General features: G+C 42.3%; 1 protein-coding gene across 1 annotated transcript in view; it reads left to right on the top strand.

Annotated features, from left to right (window-relative positions):
* The window catches only part of ATR (ATR serine/threonine kinase), an 84,534-nt gene that overhangs the window by 54,271 nt on the left and 10,377 nt on the right, over positions 1-19,886 (top strand). Inside the window, exons 25-36 of the mRNA XM_060242298.1 lie at positions 6,469-6,589; positions 7,923-8,060; positions 9,118-9,325; positions 10,372-10,550; positions 11,614-11,778; positions 13,432-13,523; positions 15,106-15,197; positions 16,018-16,195; positions 17,462-17,638; positions 18,214-18,373; positions 19,104-19,283; positions 19,737-19,879. Coding sequence (XP_060098281.1) covers positions 6,469-6,589; positions 7,923-8,060; positions 9,118-9,325; positions 10,372-10,550; positions 11,614-11,778; positions 13,432-13,523; positions 15,106-15,197; positions 16,018-16,195; positions 17,462-17,638; positions 18,214-18,373; positions 19,104-19,283; positions 19,737-19,879 — 1,833 coding nt within the window. The remainder of the gene's footprint in view (positions 1-6,468; positions 6,590-7,922; positions 8,061-9,117; positions 9,326-10,371; positions 10,551-11,613; positions 11,779-13,431; positions 13,524-15,105; positions 15,198-16,017; positions 16,196-17,461; positions 17,639-18,213; positions 18,374-19,103; positions 19,284-19,736; positions 19,880-19,886) is intronic.

Below are 19,886 nucleotides of genomic sequence, written 5' to 3'. Positions count from 1 at the left end.
GACGAGCAATGGCTGGATAACTTCCGGATGACCAGAGGGACCTTTATGGAGATTTATGCCGCTTTGAAGGACAAGCTGGAAAGGCAAACCACAAGGATGAGGTCTCCGGTCCACCCTGAGAAGCGGCTCGCGGTAGCGCTGTGGTACCTCGCTACCGGAAGCGCCTATCGGGAAGTCGGTGCGCAGTTCGGGATCGGCGTTACCACCGTCCATGGGATTGTGATGGAGATCTGCGAAGCCATCGAGAAACGTTTGTTCTCAAAGGTCGTGTGCCTCGGTGACGACATCGGAACGGTGTGTATTTTTTTTTTCTTTTCCCTAGTTTTGCGTTATAACGTAACATCGATATATCTGACCCTGATGTGATTCTCTATTGCTAATACAGTGGAAGTTGAAATATCCCTGATCCATTGTGCTCCATTTCTCTACAGATTATGGACGGTTTCGGTAAGCTCGGTATGCCGCATACGGTGGCTGCTCTGGATGGATCGCACATCCCGATACGGGCGCCTGGGGGCAAATCGGAGGAGTTCTGCAACCGGAAGATGTTCTGCTCCATGATCCTCCAAGGCACGGTTGATCACACAGGACGCTTCGTGGATGCAGAGTTCGGCCACAGCGGAAAGACCAACGATGCCTTTGTTCTCGCGAACAGCCATCTCTGCTCTGGCAATGATGCAGGGCTCTGGGTTCCGGGGAACCCCACGGTGACTTTGGGAAATGTAACCATACCTGCGCTTGTATTGGGCGACGGAGCATACCCCCTTAGACCGTGGCTGATGACCCCGTACAGGACACCCGTCGGGCCCGTGCAGAAGCACTTTAACAAGAAACACGCCAGGGCCAGGAACGTGGTGGAGCGTGCTTTCGGGAGGCTTAAGGCTCGCTGGCGTGTCCTGCTAACGCGAATGAACGCGCAGTACCGGAGTATTTTCTCCATCGTGACCGCATCTGTGACTCTGCACAATATTTGTGAGGGAAAGGGACATGCGGTCAACCTGGACATTCCAGATAAGGAGATAACACTCCTCCCAGACCAAGAAGAACCAGACTTCAGGGTTATAAACAGGAGGCAGTTAGAGAGTGGGAGGGCTGTGCGGGATGCTGTCGCAGAATATATTTATCAAAGGAGATGATTCTTCGGCTTTCCGTCCCCCATGGCTCTCGCTGCCGCTGCCCTTGAATGAAAGACTGCTTTTCCGGTGCTGCGAAGTTACGCTGTTTCAACCGTTATATGTATAATCGCCTTAACGTTATACCTGCGTTTGTTTATACTGCTTCCCGTTTCAGCGAATAAAGCTTTGGGCATTATAAACTGCATAGTGTTCATTTACTTTGGTTGCGGTTGGGGGGGGGGGCAATATTTCGGTGCACCGGTGGTCCTACACGTGCTCCTGGGCTGGCTCTGTTTTTGCCTTGCCGATCATAAAATGCCTTCCCCATGATTGGATGGATGAATTTTGATTTTGCACTTTCTGGCAGCGACCCCTTCCTTCTTTATTACTGCTTTATGGCAGTACAGTACAATTTCCCCACCCACCCTCACCCTTCTAGTTTCTGATATGCCTTACTGGTGGGATGTGTGCCAGGGGGAGGCACCAGGTCTGTGCACAGACTACCACCCACACCCACCCATCCCAGTTCTGATAAGCCCTGCTGGTGTAAAACCATTCTTATCAGGAACTACTTGGATACTAAATAAATAAATCACTTAAAATGTTCTATGCCTTTTTTGTGCTTTGTTTATATTTTCATTCACCCACCCTCACCCTTCTAGTTTCTGATATGCCTTACTGGTGGGATGTGTGCCAGGGGGAGGCACCAGGTCTGTGCACAGACTACCACCCACACCCACCCATCCCAGTTCTGATAAGCCCTGCTGGTGTAAAACCATTCTTATCAGGAACTATTTGGATACTAAATAAATAAATTACTTAAAATGTTCTATGGCTTTTTTGTGCTTTGTTTATATTTTCATTATTATTGTTTGTATTTTAATTTGCTGTTGAACATTCTAGCTACTGGGAAATTTTTTTATAAATATGTTAAATCAAATAAAATTTGTAGTTGTATGTATTTATTTACATTATACTTATATCCTGCCCATTCCATACAGACTCGAGGCAGCTAACAGCATAACATAGGCAGTAAAGAGGCAATATTAAAAGAGTTGAACAATCAGATGCACAACAATGGCGCTACTTCAGGCAGTTCATATAATATCTTCTTTCTCACACGCACAGATCATGGGCAGTTTGTTATAAAAGCGCTATTGATCCAGGTGTGGTTGCAGCCCTCCCCTATTAGATGTAATATGCAATCCTACAACCATAAAGGAGAAGGCTCAAGAAATTTACATTTTCTTATGCTATTGCTAAGAAAAGAGCTGTAATGCATGGTGTTTCTGCGGATCCCCCCACCAGCCACCCTCCCCTGTTATGATATTACTGGTCCAATAAGTGGCACTGCAGATTCCAGTGCATTTCTCACAGCTGCTGTGTGCTTTCATTCACATGAGTCTAATTACTTTTTTCTTTTCTATATCCAACCGCAGTCGACAACCGTCCAGGAGGCGCGGTAGAGCAGCCAGGCCCACCCCTGGTGGAAGAGGATGATGAGGGCCCTCAGCTGGTTGGCCTGAGGGAATAAGGTGCATTGCCTGACAAAGCAGGGGTGGGGGTGCTGGGAGGGGTGGGGGTGTTGGGGAATAAAGTTTCATTCTCTTCTCTGGCGGTGATCCGGCCAGAGAGGCAGGTGGGTTTGCTGAGCTGCCTCTCAGGGCACTGCGAACTAATGTTGCTATACAATGGACACATGCCTATACAATGCACACATGCTATGTGTGCATTGTATGTGCTATACAATGCACACATGCCTATAATTTTCTAACGTGCATGCATGGTGTGCTTGCATTTCAGTGGTGGAGGAGCCGGTGCAGCAAGCACAGGTTACCGTTGCCCGTCTCGAGGCCCTGATTAGCCGGATCGAGGCCATCGAGCGGCGCACATCAGCGCCAGAAATGGAGGCCCTCACCCAACGGGTCGAGGCCCTCGAACGGCGGCCAGCAGCGGCGGAGATTGAGTCCCTGACCCAAAGAATCGAGGCCCTCGAGCGGCGCCCAGCACCGGAGGCACCGCTGGAGGCCATCGCCCGGCTGGAGGCCCTCTGCCGCTCAGCGTGTGAGTGCTCACTATTTTGCAGGATGGGTGGTTCTTGTGAGTGATGGACTGCTGTGCGTACATTACTGAGGGCGTTGCACTTACTTGCTTCTTTTCTAAATTCCAGTGAGCGCCTTCACACGCCGGATCGACGCCCTGGAGCGGCATGTCCGGAGGCAGGAGCGGCCCAGGGGTGGGGGGTTGGAGGAATGAAGTTGTATATATGTTTAAAGTTGTATATAAGTTTGTCATTTGTAATAAATCATTGTTAATCTTGAAACCTTAAGATATCGTTTTTCTTTACCTAAACACCGAGCTGGGACCTTTGCAAAACATAACTTTATTATAACATCATCAATAACAACATGCACAACATGTAATCAATGAAATAACATCATCTTGCCCCTACGGGAAGCCGCAACACTGCCACTTGAGCAGGGTGCAGGAGACAGCAGGCTCTGCCAAAACCGGGCAAGCTATATCTGAAGGCAGTGGCCCATGAGTTTCGCTGCAGTCACATTTTAGGTGAAGCTGCCAATTTATTTATAAATTGGTTTCCCAATGTATTTTGGGTGGGTTCAAGGAGAAGCTGATATCTTGGCTTGTGAAGGGTTCAAATGGTTTACATTCAGACTTTATTAGGGATCTTCTTGAAAGACAGGTGGCCTCCCTGATTAAAGCAAAAGTCACTTATGTGTGGAAAAAGGACTTGGCAAGTGAAGCAACTATAGCAAGTGCAGAAAAAGAATTCGGGGGAAGGGAGGAAGAAAAAGCCTTATCCAAAACCCACTATGCCTTATTTCGTACTGAGCCCTATGGTTCCAAGCTAATAGACTTTTAAAAAACACGATATTTAATTTCTAAAGGACATCCGTGCAGTTCAAAAAATCAGGACTTCTGACACATTCTGAGGATTTCCGCCACACACACACTTTTTAGGTTTCCACCCTGATCTGGGCAGCTCAGGCTAGCCTGATGTTCCATCTCAGAAGCTAAGCAGGGCTCAGCCCTAGTTAGTGTTTGGATGGGAGACCAGCAAGGAATACCAGGGTGGTGACACAGGCAGGCAAGGGGAAACTACCTATGAATGGCTCTTCCCTTGAAAACCCTAATGGGTCACCATTTCAGCAGTCGAATCAGCTGCCTAGGTGGTGAACTCCCTCACACTAGCAGTCTTTAGCACCTGACAAACACTTATCTTAGGCCAGAGGTGACAAAGTCATTTGGAATGAGGGCTGGATCTGACACAAATATCACTTCGTCAGGCCAGGCCATTGTGCCATAAAATACCAGAGATACTAGAGGAGCCCCGTGGCACAAAGTGGTAAAGCTGTAGTACTGCAGTCCAAGCTCTCTGATCACGACCTGAGTTGGAGATGCTGCATATGGAGGAGATGTTGCAGTGGCTGGTGCCTCACCCACCCTTCCCTGTGCCCGACCTTCCCTAAAAATTTGGGCAATGCTGCCTCGCATATCAACAGCTGCCCTCATAACATCCACAGTCTACCTTGAGGCCTGCTCGAAATTCTTTACCAAGCCTGTGTCACGCTCTCCCCGCAAAGTGAACCAGCGTTCTTCAGAAGCCAGCATTCGGTCAAAGCACTCCATCGCATCTTCATGATCCAGACGGCTTTCCAGGTCCTCCCCTCTGGATAAAGCACCCTTCTTCCTCCTCAAAGTCACCTGGAATTGAAATTGACACCACACTCATCCCTCTCCATGGCTAGTGCCGCAAAGCCCATGCTTACCTTAAAAATCTGTGCTATAACATGTCTTCAGGGGCAGTTCTGCTCATACATGAAGCAGGAAACGCAGGGTCAATGGCTCAGCAATTGTAAGCTGGGCAATGCATCTAAGTTCCACTGAAAGCTTTCACATTCCACATAAGACTTATCAGAAGCACTGCAGGCCGCACTTACCCCGAAATGACTCCTCGCCTGGATGTCCATCAGTAAAAACCTGGCTGTGTTCCTGTTCCTGCAACGCACTGCTTGGGTTCACGCCGCTTGAACCTATAGCAATGCAGAGAAATCAACAGTACCACGCAAGCGGGGGGGGGGGGGGGAGGGAGGCAGAAGGCGGAGGAGTGTCGCGGGTATAATAAGTGCCAAACACCAACGTCTCCCTTCATCTAGGGGCGGTTTCATTAAGGTTTTCCCCATGGCTCCCTATCACCGGCCAACCACTTACGTTTTGTAGTTTCGTTGGTACGAAGTATCGCTATTGCGATAAAAGATAAAAGTCAAGCTTCTCTTAAACGGACCTGCTGTGCGGTGGCGGGAGTAAGATGCTCAATGGCGGCCAGCAATATCTGTCCCTTCTTCCTCCCAGTGTTCTGTTCGGCTCCTGCAAATTGTGACGACAGCTGCTTCTCGCCTCATGATTGGCCACTAGCATCGGCAGCATGATGTGGGCGATTCCCTGATTCTAGCTCCGCAGCTGCAATTCTCGCGAGACCCAACACCCTCAACTATAATGTATCGTCCGCAATTCTCGCGAGACCCTCGCCATAGCACCCATCAGAGTCTCGCAAACCTAACACCCTACCAATAATAATGCATATTATCAATAATCACGTATCCGCCGAAATGTGTTATTTGTAACGCAACTACGAAGTAACGAAACATCACTCGTAATGACCGGTTTAGTGAAGTAAGAAAAAAATAAAAAAACATTAATGCATCCACTGTTGAAATGGTGTAACAGCGGAGAGACAGCGCAACATTGCAAAAAAAAACTGCAAACGAGGCTATTCCGGGAGGGGTTGTTATTTCGTAATATCGCTATTACGCAAAACTGAGATGCTTTTTTTAAAAAAAAAATGGACGCGCCGGCACTTCGGGGAAGCGCCGCGAAAGGGTGATGATTGGCCAAGAGGGTGGATGGGGTGGGAGGACGGAAAAGGGGGAGGGTGACGCCCACAAAGCAGTCGATCCGGCGTGGATGGATTTCCCACAGCAAACTCCGCTGAGTGGATCCGGAGTGGATCCGGAGCTTTTCGGAAACTCCGGCAACATGCTGGAAAACATACTCCGGCGTAAAATCCCTGTAGCGCCGGAGCAAACCGCAGCGCCGGAGCAGCATGTGGGAAATCCAAGAGAAGATCCGGAGGTAAATGGGGCGCTACGACGGAGCAAACGCTAGTGGGAAAACGGCCCAAGAGAAGATCCGGAGGTAAATGGGGCGCTACGACGGAGCAAACGCTAGTGGGAAAACGGCCTATGACATCAATGTTAGAAGGGTTTGCTGCCCTTTCTCTTTCCTTAAGGTAGCATTGCCCATTGACCAGCTTTGGATATTACATTTACAGATACAAGAGTTATCAGAAGGTTGTTAACTGGTCCAAGGTGAAGAAACCAATTTATTTAAGTAAACTGGGCAAAAACTTTGCAGGATGGTCAGCATCCTGGGCTGGTTACCTTATAACAAAGGTAAGAGTAACAAGAATGTATTTCAGTTGATATGTACTTTGTAATGTTAGTCTTTGTGTGCTGAACAGGTGCCTGGAAATGGAAGTGGGCTGGATGGGAATGAGTGAATCGATGCTTAGTTCATACATGATGGGAGGCACTGTTAGTTGGGGGTTCTTTATATTAGGATGTTGGATTATTGCCTGTTCTGGGATGGGGTGGCATTTCTCCTGAGGTAGCAATTCTGGAACTTCGAATGCTTTGAGTGCTTAGCTTTAGCTGCCCAAATTCCTTCTGGCCAACTCCAGCTACATCTTTTGAAAAAATTACTACTATTATGCATGCTTTGCTTACTTCAGCCTTTGATTATTTCAGTGCACTTCAAGTGACGATGTGTGTGAAGAAGTCTTGGAAACTAGTGCTGGTCTAAACACAGAAACAAGGATGTTAACAGGGACATGACATATTAGTTATGTTATCCCTATACTAACAATGCAATCCTAAACAGAGTTGCACCCCTCTAAACCTGATGATATCTAAGCTTTGGACCAGCAACAGTAGAGTGATGGAATTTTGCTTAGGATTGCATTGTAAAAGAGCTACACTGGTTAGCATTTTGTGTCCTGAATCAATTCGTAGTACTGTCTGTATCTTTTAAAGCCTCATACTATCTGTGTCCAGAGTATCCAAAGGACTTATTTTTCCCATGTGAATCTGCCCATACACTCTGATTTGCTAAAGGTTCTTCTGTGGTGAAGTGGGGCATTTTCAGAGATACTGCCATTCACTTCCCATTCCTTGGGTACCTTCTTTGTCTGTGCTGGGACTAGAGTTGCCAACTTCCAGGTGGTGGCTGGAAACCTGGGATTACAACTGATTTCCAGGTGATAGAGATCAGTTCTCCTGAGAAAAATTGCCACTTTGGAAGGTGGACTCTATGGCAATATATCCAGTTAAAGTCCCACCCCTCCCCAAACCCTGTGCTCCTGAAGCTGCACCCCAAAAACTCCAGGTATTTCCCAGCTCAGAGTTGGCAACCTTAGCTGAGATGCTTCATTGTTCCATTGTGCTCTTAAATTGTATATATTCTCCCTGTATTACTGTGTAAGGTTGCCTCTTGGTGATGTTAAGATGGAAACTGCAACTGCATATTTTTAGTTTTTAAGACTGAAATCGCTGCAGTCATCTTTGAAATAAATTAGTTAACTTAAAATGTTTATAAGGAGGTTGGAATGCTAAGAAGAGCAAGGTATGCATATTAAATGAAATAAATACAAACTTTTCACCAAATATGTAAGCAATGTAAACGTTGCATGTAAAAAAATTTATACTGAGAATACAATTTTTGTTACAGGTGCGACATGATCTCGCCAGTAAGGTTTTCAACTGCTGCAGCATTATGATGAAGAATGACTTCAAAGTGACCATCTATCTTCTTCCTCATATTCTTGTTTATGTTCTTTTGGGTTGCACTCAGGAGGATCAGCAAGAAGTAAGAGCCCCATTGTGCATATATTTATAACAAGCACTTGTTAAGTATTCCTATGAAAGTCAGTAGACTTTACTCCAGAATGTGTGAACAGCTTTCCTCAGTTCAAGCTGCAGTTTTCCAGACATTCCATCTGTGACTTATGCTACAGGGAAAAGAATCTAGCTAGCAATATGCTCTCTTGCAAAACTGAACTTTTGAGTTTCAGGCATGTAGGAAACGTAACTTTTGTGCTGAGCTTTTTGCTAACAATTGCAGTCCGTGTGCTCTTTCATTTTAAATTTTTGAGTGATACATGCATGATTATTTTGTGTAGACACTCAATGAATTGGTCAGCAGTCTGTTTGCATGTGTTTTTTTGAGAGTGTAGGTGGGATTATTTAATATTTTTGTTTATTTAGAGAATTAGAGTTTGCTTTGCGACTAAGCATAGCTAGGAATAATGTCACCGTATAACAAACATTTACAAAGTAAAAACTCACCAGTATTTCTACCATACTCAGCACAGAACAAGAAGCAGCATATAAGTAACTTCCAAGAGCTATAGATCAGTGGCATGCCCAAATAAGTTTTACGGTCATCTCAAAATTGATTTTGAATGGATTTTGTATATCTCTGATATGAGGGTTTGTGGAATGAGTTGTATCACTCTTGGCATCCTGTAATTCTAAAATCTTACCATGATTCTTAGGGCCTTTCTGCATATGGTATTTATTTAGTTTCTGAGCAACAGTTCCTTTATTTTGACTTTATTCCCATCATACTCAGTGCTGGCACTGAATCTAGTAGAAGTTGAACTAGCTAGCATAGTGTTGTTGTATCAGCTATTTGGTTGGCCCAGTAAAAGGGGCAGGGATAAGACTGAGCTTCCTTCACTGCACACAACATATACTCACAGGTTATTTCCTGCTAGTTGAGGTTCCCAGTGGTTCTGGAGAACTGGCATTCAGCAAAACCATGTGTCATTTTCTTTCCCAGTAGTTTTTATCTTTCTAAATTGTTTGAACATTTAATAATTCCAGAAAAATATCTCAGAAAATTTTAAAATGACTTTATCCAGATTTATGCAGAAATCATGGCTGTTCTGAAAAATGATGACACCTGTGCAAGGCGATGTGAGGACAGTGCCTCGGATCTGAGTCATTTAAGCACACAGACAGTATTCTCCATGCTCGATCATCTAACACAGTGGGCTAGATATAAATTTCAAAAGCTTAGTGCTGAAAAAGCTGCTAACAAATCAAATAAAGACAACATGGAACTGCGAGGTTGGTGATACTGTCTTGTTTCTGTTACTTGAAATGCTAATTTGGGGGAGGGCCTGATGAGGGCAGAAAGGCAGGGTGTAAATATTGTAAGTAAACAAGAAAGTGAATTTTCATGTGTCCATCTAAACTAGGCTTTAGAAACCAATCTGATCCTAATACAAGTTGCTGCATATGATAAATAGCATTTACACCCCACAGGAAATTGTGTACACGTTTTGTAGATATTTACTTCATTTATACCCCACCTTTTGCCCCAAGAGTGTCTAAAAGTGGCTTTCATTTCTTCCATTTTATCTTCACGACAATCCTGTGAGGTTGATGAGGCTGAGCATGTGTGAATAGCCCCAAGGTTAATTAATTTACAGATTAAATTTGCAGGCACTTAGTTAAAATTAAAGTTAATAATTGATTTTGCCTCTTTAAGATGCTAATGGTGAATGCTAACTCCATTTAAAAATCCTCTGATAGAGATATAATTTTGAATCTTATGTATTTTTTCTATTAGTTTATTCACGTTTCCTATATAGTATTGCTTTTAAAAAACCTCCCAAAATCATACAATTAACTCCTTTAGCTGACTTGTCCTTGGGGCAGCATTTGTATCATTTACCTTCCCTCCTTGCTGACAATAAGTGTGTACTGTGTAAGTTTTTTCTGCAGCTCTTTCCATGAGTTTCTTTTTCTTGTCCTTGTCTACCTCCCAGCCTCTTCCTGCTCTACTTACACTTCCCTTAAGTCCCTGTGTTTCTATTTACTACTTTTCATGGTTTTCATGTTCCTTAGGGCCCATTCTAACCAAGCTCTTTAGTATTCCTCAGTTGTCAACAGAATTGTTTGAACTGGATTGCTTGAATTTTGTGTGACAGTTTAATTGCTCAGTAGTTAGAATGTTGATGAGTATGCTATGAGATTTCATTGCCACAAAATTCTTTAGCTAATTACACCATAGATTATTTGTAACAATATATAAATTTAATTTTGATGTCTTAAAACTGCATCTTCTACAACGCTGTTTTTACTTGCACACATCTGTTTTTGTTCCATAGCACCAAGTGAAGAATACGGAGAATATCAAAGCGTAGTCGGTTTTCTTGACCTCATACCTCAGGACACACTAGCTGCTGCTTCCTTTCGCTCCAAAGCATACACACGAGCAGTAATGCACTTTGAATCATTCATCATGGAAAAGAAACAAAACATTCAAGAACACCTTGGGTTTTTGCAGGTAGTTTCTTGCTGTATGTAGAACCAGGGCTTTCTTCGTAGCAGGAATTCTTTTGCATATTAGGCTACACAGCCCTGATGTAGCCAATCCTCCCAGAGCATACAGGGCTCTTATCCCAGGGCCTACCGTAAGCTCTTGAAGATTGGCTACATCAGGGGTGTGTGGCCTAATATGCAAAGGAGTTCTTGCTACAAAAAAAGCCCTGTGTGGAATGATTACTGAATGCTTAGTTAAGCTGCTTTAGAACAAAGTTTGAGCTGCTTTAGAACAAGTGGCACCTTTAAGACCAGCAAAGTTTAATTCTGGGTATAAGCTTTCATGTGTATGCATACTTCATCAGTATCAGCGTCTTAAAGGTGCCACTAAGCTCAAACTTTGTTTCGTTGATTCAGACCAACATGGCTACCCACCTTAAGTTGCTTAGGTTTGCTACAAAAGTGACCAACTTCAATTTTTTTTCTTAATAGTGAAAGTGCTTAATAGATAACTTAATAAAGACTATGCCATTGTTTGTATGACAGGCAAGATATACTAATTGTGTGTGGGGAGGAGTTAATTGTACTTGAAGTATTTATAAAATCAAAGGTAGGTCTTGGTCTCTGTGCCTTACAGAAGAAGCAGGACTCTTCTTATGTTCCAATGTTCTTCCCCTTCCTAGAGCAAGTTAGTTTTCGCACCTGGTTCTAGTTAGCAGGGCTGTATTGATGATCTTACAGTGTCTTTCTCTTTCCATTGGATGGCAGATTCCACCCCTCCTCGTATGCTGTGCTTGCCAAGCAGAAGCAGTACTTCTCCAGAGCTCTGTTGTTTTCTCCGTTTGCCACTAATCCTTCAAGGGGAAAAAAACTTTTCAGTATGACAAAGAAGATGGCAAAATGATTGTCTTCACTGTAGCTGTCTTGAACTTACACTCAGTTGTAAGGATACACCATTTGAGTGTTACCTAGGATAATTCTTCAGAGTTTTTAGTTGGGAGTGAATGAAACACTGAATGCATTGCTGGCAGAATACATGGAATCATTGTTTATTTTTCAATGTTAATGTTTTCCCTGTTCATCCAAAGAAACTGTATGCTGCTATGCATGAGCCAGATGGAGTGGAAGGAGTCAGCGCACTACGAAAGGCAGAACCATCGCTCAAGGAACAGATCCTTGAACATGAAAGCATTGGTTTGCTGAGAGATGCCACAGCTTGCTATGACAGAGCAATTCAGCTAGAGCCTGACCAGGTAAAATACAAAGTATATAATATAATAAGAAGGTAAAGAACACTTTATTGCATCCCAAAAGACTAAACATTGTGCCTGATTTGAAGAATGAATGGTAGTCATCCATTTATATAGATAAAAGCATGGATTCATGGACATTGGGGTGGAGATTAACCTGCTTATCTCAAATGTGTTTTCTCCTTTCTCAAATATATTCCAGAATGCATTCTGTTTGCCCTGTCATGTAGATTTTGTGTCTGGCTTGGTTCTCTGTGGCTGCCACTGTCTGCCTAGCTCTGCCTCATGTTTTGTTTCTTGGTTATAGTAGGGTGATTATATTAGATTATATTAGACTAGAATAGTAGGCAAAATGGTTGAGTGATAATCTTGGGATTCTTTGAAAAGCCTTTATTCTTCTGTTCACCAAAATATTTAGTTTATTATGTAACATACTCAGAGAACTTTAAAGTTGCAATCAGAAGAATAAAAGGCAAAAAGTTAACTGAATATGTGTTCTATCGGTGGCACAATAAGCAAGTAGGGTATACCACAGTTGTCATCAGAAATCCATAGCTAGAGGCAATATATCCTGAGTTAGAAATCAAAATTTCTCTGTTTCATAGCAGCAGTTGAAGTGTGGGATGCAGTGACAGTAGTCTACATGGATAAAAAGGTAAAGGTATTCCCCTGTGCAAGCACCCAGTCATTTCCGACTGGGGTGACGTCGCATCACGATGTTTTCATGGCAGACTTTTAATGGGGTAGCTTGCCATTGCCTTCCCCAGTCATTTACACTTTACCCCGAGCAAGGGAGATACTCATTTTACCGACCCTGGAAGGATGGAAGGCTGAGTCAACCTTGAACCGGCTACCTGAACCTAGCTTCTGTTGGGATTGAACTCAGGTCACGAGCAGAGCTTGGACTGCAGTACTGCAGCTTACCACTCTGTGCCACAGGGCTCTTTTACAGTCTACAAGGAAAAACCTACCAGGAAACGAGCCTGCAGGCTACAGAGTGCTCCAGGAAGGTATCAATATACTGGAGATGATAATGGTTCCTTAGCTGAAGACTCTCACAGAACTGCGAAGGGCAGGAAGTCAGAAGACATCCTTAAGTGATGCAGTTTTCAAAAGTAGTATATTTATGTACACAATAAAAGTCAGGAATACTGTAGTCTGGCATATCCATATGCTGTGTATCTGGAGGGATCTGGTTGGCATTTAGGAGTATGCAGTTACCAGGTATCAGCTGGTGAGCAATGGAAGTTCCCTGGCCCCTGCAGGCACAAATTCAACAGAGGATAATATTTAACTCCTGAACTTCATTCTCAGCTGTAAACAAGTTTTAAGTATGTGTCGGCTGCATTTACCTGCATTCACTCCTTGCTGCCCTGACCTTTCCCTCTCTTGTTGGTGCTTTTCTCATTGCCTGTTTTGAATTATATGCTCCTTGGTAGTGGGAATCTGTCTGTGGTTTTTTGCCTTTGGAATTCTGTGAGGTATCTCATATATTAGTGCTGCTGTATAAATAATAACTTAAACAATTTATCACAGAGTTTTCCTTGATAGAGTGTCAGATGCCAGTCATAATGACAGTTTTAAGTATATATTAAAAAAGATGGTCAAAGGATTACATGACAATATTTAGAATTAATTTTCTTTTTATACTTCTAGATTATTCATTATCATGGTGTAGTGAAGTCCATGTTAGGTCTTGGTCAGTTATCTACTGTAATCACTCAAGTGAATGGAGTCCTTGCTAAGAGGTAATGTGACCAATATACTCCTGTTTAAATCATTTAAAACTTTTATATGTACTCGAATATAAGGGTTGTAAACCGTGAATTGGTATCATACTCCTTCCCTCTCTCATCCCTTGCTTGCTTTAATCATATTTTAGCGTTGCATATACATCAGTAATAACTATGGTTAATGCTCACTAGGGTTTGAAGTGTGTTTACAAATCCTGGGTAGGAGGATTTGCATTAATGTGGTTAAGTGTACTGGGAGCCAGTAATATCTTTATAATGGACCACATAGACAAAGTAAATGTAGGAAAAAAACCAACAATACCACAAGGAGCAGGTGTCTAAGGAATACATCTAGTTTTGTCAGCGTTGGTCTTGGTTGAACTATTCTTCCTCCCTTTCTGCAGAAATGCCCTTGGTAAAAAATTTGACGGTGCGTCACTGATTCCAGTGCGCAGGGTCAAGAGATTGGGAGTGCTACTGGAGCCTTCCTTGACAATGGAGGCCCAGATAGCTGCCACTGCTAAATCCTCCTTCTTCCACCTTAGGAGGGCAAGGCAGTTGGCCCCCTTCCTGGAACGTAGAGACCTGGCAACTGTGATCCATGCAATGGTCACCTCGAGGCTAGACTACTGTAATGCCCTCTACATGGGGCTACCCTTATACCGAACGCGGAAACTGCAGCTAGTGCAGAATGCAGTGGCCAGGCTGTTAGTGGGACTACCTCGGTGGGAACACGTGCAGCCTAGGCTGCAGGACCTGCACTGGCTGCCAATTGTGTACCAAGTCCGCTATAAGGTGCTGGTTATTACCTTTAAAGCCCTATATGGCTGAGGACCTGCCTACCTTATGTTCCTCAGAGAGCACTGAGATCTAGTTCTCAAAACCTTTTAAAAGTCCCTGGACCAAGGGAGGTTAGATTGAAATCAACGAGGGAGCAAGCCTTCTCAACAATGGCTCCCCAATGGTTGAATCAACTTCCAGAAGAGGTGCGAGCCCTGCGGGACCTAAATCAGTTCCGCAGGGCCTGCAAAACTGCCCTCTTCGAGCTCGCGTTAAGATGAAACCCGGGAAATGACATCTAGCCTTCTTATATACAACTGAATTGTAGCACTGAAACTTAGAATTCATAACGGTTTAACTGTTGATTTAATTTTAACTTAACTTATGAATGTAATTTATTTGTTTTAACTGTCTAATTGTTTGTAATCATGGTATATACCGTGTTGTGTTAGCCGCCCTGAGCCTGCCTTTGGCGGGGGAGGGCGGGATATAAAAATAAATTTATTATTATTATTAAAATATATATTTTAATCAGATATCCAGGTATTAACTCATAAGTCTTCGGCTGTTCGGATGCAGGCCAGGGCAAGAAAAAAAGAGCAGTTTCCTTCACTACAAGCTGTGTGTTTTTTCTTCAGCCTTCTTTTAATAATACTTGTAACATGGAGTTTGTTTTATTTCTATAATTTATATGCTGTATTTTCACAATAAATATCACCTAAGATGGATAACAAGGTGTAATAATATAATGCAAAGTATCAGTTAATATGGAACTTTTTGTGTAAAATATAATGAGTTTTGCTTCCTATTGCAATAGACCTGAATGGACACCTGAATTAAACACCTACAGAGTGGAGGCAGCTTGGAAACTGGGACAGTGGGATTCACTGGAAAACTACTTAGCAGCAGGTTACTGTCTAGAACAGAGATAGTATTCTATACAGTAATTTACGTTTACTATTTAATAACTGCTTCATGATGCCTGCCTTGGCTGGTTTAAAGTATTTTATTAAAAGTCTTTTTATGCATTTTGTAAACTAGTAGTCTTTCCCCTACTTTGCAAAGAAGGACTTGTTAGATATTTTTGTGGTGAAAGTTCCCCCAAACATTGAAAATTATAAAATTCTACAGATTTTTATTTGGAGAATATCCAGTATACTTCATGTGTAAACATTGTTGAAAATCCATTTTAAAAATCCAAATTCTTTCACATTTAAATTCATGGAGGTTGTGTCCCCCAGTATCAATTTTGGTAAATATCTTGCCCAATAGTGTTCTGAAATGTGAAGTGTTTATGTCTGCTTCCATCAAAATTAAAATTTTTGAGTTATTGGGTTTTTACATTATTTTGTTTAGATTAATTCAAACTGTCTCAGCTAGTATGTAAGATTATTAAAAGGTAGGAATATCTGATGTCCTCATCCACTGTAAGTTTAGAATCAGATATATTTATATGTAATACAGGTTACAAGCAAAATTTTTATTGATGCATGTTCTCTTGGCTTCTTTTGAAGATGATTCTTTATGAAAATCCTCCAAACTGTACCTAAAATGTATTTCACCACCAAAATACTAAAGAGTAAAATTGTTAGACTGAATAAATGTTTTGACACTAAACACCATCTTTTGTTTAAAATGAAGCTATTTTAATAATTTCTAGTACCCTCCCCACCAATGTATTGTATTGCAGAGTGCACCAAAATAAAATGTTGCTTTTCTCCATTCACAGATGGGAATTCTAATACTTGGAGTGTTAGGCTAGGACAGCTGTTGCTGTCAGCAAAGAAGAAAGATGCTGCCAGTTTTTATGGAACTTTGAAAGTTGTTCAAGCAGAACAGATAGTTCCTCTTTCAGCAGCAAGTTTTGAAAGAGGGTCGTATCAACGGGGTTATGAATACATTATCAGGTGTGTATTGCTTTCTGTTTGCATATTCAGTATGCTCAAAGTCTGATGCTGACTGCCATTAACTGAGGTACTGGTGAATGGATACTCAAGCTTATTGCTGTGCCCTGCTCCCTATCCAGAAGAATCCATAGCAACCAAATCCCATCCCATTGGGAACACTATGGTGACAAATCCAACTCCTAGTGGGACACTTCCCCTTCCTTCCTGAGCTCTGCAGCTATCCTGTGCAGCAGGCAGAAAAGTGGGCTCCTTCTGGGAGTCCTCCAACAGAGCTGACTCCCAATAGCTCAAGGCAGAAGGAGGTACCCAAGGATATCATCAGTGGCAGCACTGGCTGTTGGAAGACCAGCAAAAGTCAGATGAGAAGAAGAGATTGGATTTATACCCTGCCCTTCCCCACCCAAAGGAATCTCAAAGCAGCTTACAATCTCCTTTCCCTTCCCACAACAGACACCCTGTGAGGTAGGTGGGGCTGAGAGAACTCTCGCAGAAACTGCTCTTGAGAGACAACTCTGCAAGAACAGCTCTGTGAGTCACACCAGCAGCTGCATCTGGGTGATGCTGATTAATAGCATCTTGGATAATCAAGTCCCAGAAACATAACTTTTACTGTATAACTCAGGGGTGGCCAGTGGTAGCTCTCCAGATGTTTTTTGCCTACAACTCCCATCAGCCCCAGCCATTGGCCATGCTGGCTGGGGCTGATGGGAGTTGTAGGCAAAAAACATCTGGAGAGCTACCGTTAGACACCCCTAGTATAACTTGAAAGCATCCAGGTATTTTTAAATGTACATTAAACATTTCTTTATCTTGGCATTTTTCCTTGCCCTTTTGATTGCAAACCAAAGAAAGACTTTCAACATATGTATATGTAAGTTTAAAAAATATTCTATGGGCAAAGGTTGATGGCATAATATGATCAGTAGTGTGCATTTATTAAAATAGTTTTCACAGAGTCATAGTTTTTGTGGTAATTACTGAATTAAAACTTTTCTTTAATCATGACTTTGCCCCATGGGACTGTTTTCCCATAGTTTAATGGGCAGGTAATTGCGACATTCCGGTTTCTACTATTCCTTCTTAGGAATGTCTAAAGAACCTTCATTCAGTGGAAGGGCAGGGAAGAATCACCAGTATGTACGGTTTCCCATGAAGAGTTCTTGCGTTGTGGAGAGATTTATGTGGGTAGCTATGGCAACAAAATAAAAATGGAAAGAACCTTCTAAAGTTTGTTGCTTGCTCTTTTGTTGTTTGTTTCAACTGCAGGTTACACATGCTCTGTGAGTTAGAGCACAGCATTGCACCAATGCTTCAGCAACCTGATAGTGACAACAGTAAGGATTCTCTGAATTGGCATGCTCGGCTAGAAATGACACAAAATTCCTACAGAGCAAAAGAACCCATCTTGGCCCTTAGAAGAGCTTTGCTTAGCCTCACTAAAAGGTAAACATATGTTAATTTTGTGTGAGACTTTATCTTTTTTCACTTTTGTTAAGTAACTTGCGGATTAAAACTGGCTGAAATTTACAATTTAAACAAAGAAGGCTCCCACAATTACTTCCTAAACTAGAACCTTATTGTGTTCACTGTTTACAAGGAGCTCAGAAGTTAACCTCTTTTGTCTAAGTAATTGCTTGCCAAGTAAAAGCTGGACTGAAAGAGATCATGCCTGTTGCAAGGTCAGCATCATAGCTGAGCGGGATTGGATTTAAGTCTGCCATGTTCAAAGCTTTATTCGCTGTCTCAGATTAGCTGATATTTCCTGTGTCCATTGGTTCTTCATAGGCAAGATGTACTTGTTTCTGTGGCCTACTGTACACAAGCTTGTGATCCTTGTTACTGTGTGTGCATTTTATGCCTGATCTAGATGCATCTGTCCAGTGTAAGTATGAGTGAGAACCAAACTACAAAGTTTGTGGATGAGTTTGGACTCAAAACATGGAATTTGTTCTTTATCACATATTATTAAATAGCATTTGTAAGATACTCATTATAATTTTTTTTAAACATCCCTGCAGGGTGAATTATAGTGAGGAGATGGGAGAATGTTGGCTTCAAAGTGCCCGAGTTGCTCGAAAAGCTGGTCATCACCAAACAGCATATAATGCCCTTCTTAATGCTGGGAAATCCAAGTTGTCTGAATTGTATGTGGAAAGAGCAAAGTGGCTATGGTCCAAGGTAAGGAAGACAGAAATCAGTCAAACAGCTTAGCAAGCATCCTGATGTGTTCTGCTTATGCAAAGCAGTGTAGTTGATGTTAAGCGTCTTCAGTTGAAGGATTGTATTTACTATGTTCTGGGAAAAGGCCATAAAATTTCTGGTAATAGCATATGCATTTGTTTTAGATATAGCTATATGCATCTGCTACGAGCCCCATGGTGCAGAGTGGTAAGCTGCAGTACTACAATCCAAGCTCTGCTCACGACCTGAGTTTGATCCCGGCAGAAGCTGGGTTCAGGTAGCCAGCTCAAGGTTTACTCAGTCATCCATCCTTCCAAGGTTGGTAAAATGAGTACCCAGTTTGCTGGGGGAAAAGTGTAGATGACAGAGGAAGGTAATGGCAAACAACCCTGTAAAAAGTTTGCCATGAAAATGTCATGATGTGATATCACCCCAGAGTCAGAAACAATGGGGGCTTGCACAGGGTACTATCTTTACCTTTACATGTGCTGGTATGAACGTATGTGGACTGCATTTTGGTAGTACCAGCAGCCAAAGGCACTAGTTCCCATGATCACCACAGCTGGAGGAAAAATGCAGTTATGATTGTATAAATGTGGCAATATGTGGAGATAGCTGGTGTGAATTACTGTGTGAATTATTTGTAGTGTGTCATATATCCAAGGTGCCTCTTGGTAGCACTAATGCAGTGAATACTAAATTATTGTGCTTGTTTTTTCTTTCATAGGGTGAAGCTCATCAAGGTCTTATTATTCTTCAGAAAGGAGTTGAATTATGTTTTCCGGATAACCAAGTACCATCTGATGCTAAAAGTAAGCTTATCCATGGAGAAGCCCTGCTCCTGGTTGGCAGGTTTATGGAAGAAACTGCCAACTTTGAGAGTAATGCTGTCATGAAAAAATATAAGGTAAACATAAGCAGATCTTTTAAGAAATAAAAATGGAATGCTTTTGAAGTATGCTTCAGATGCTTATCCAAAAACTATGGAAAATAACATCTTTGCTCCCTGATAAAGACAAAAAATTATAAGCATTGTCTATTGAAATGTCTCTGCAATTTTGGAAATACTACATGGCTTGCCTTCCCCTTGTACTTCTTTCTTCTGCCATCTCTCAGGAGAAACATGAACAATGAATGCTTACTGAAATATCCTGATACTTTCCTTGATTAGTGTAAAAAAGTATAAAAGCTATTTAAAAAGACTAGTGTGTCTGTCTTTTGTATCACTGCTTTACAGTTGTGGATCTTTTCAACTTAATATTTTGTTACATATTATTTGCTAGTTGTCTTGGAACATCTTATTTAATTGATTTATTGGTTTAATATCTTCATTCTTCCCCTGCCCTTTTTTTTTCTCCAGGATGTCACTACTTGCTTGCCAGAGTGGGAAAATGGACATTTCTATCTTGCTAAATATTATGATAAATTGATGCCAACAGTAACTGAAAATAAGATGGAAAAACAAGGAGAGCTGATTAAATATATAGTTATTCATTTTGGAAGGTTAGAT

This window comes from Heteronotia binoei, chromosome 6 (assembly GCF_032191835.1).
Source record: "Heteronotia binoei isolate CCM8104 ecotype False Entrance Well chromosome 6, APGP_CSIRO_Hbin_v1, whole genome shotgun sequence".
NCBI lineage: Eukaryota > Metazoa > Chordata > Lepidosauria > Squamata > Gekkonidae > Heteronotia > Heteronotia binoei.
This window is presented reverse-complemented; position numbering and strand designations above follow the sequence as displayed.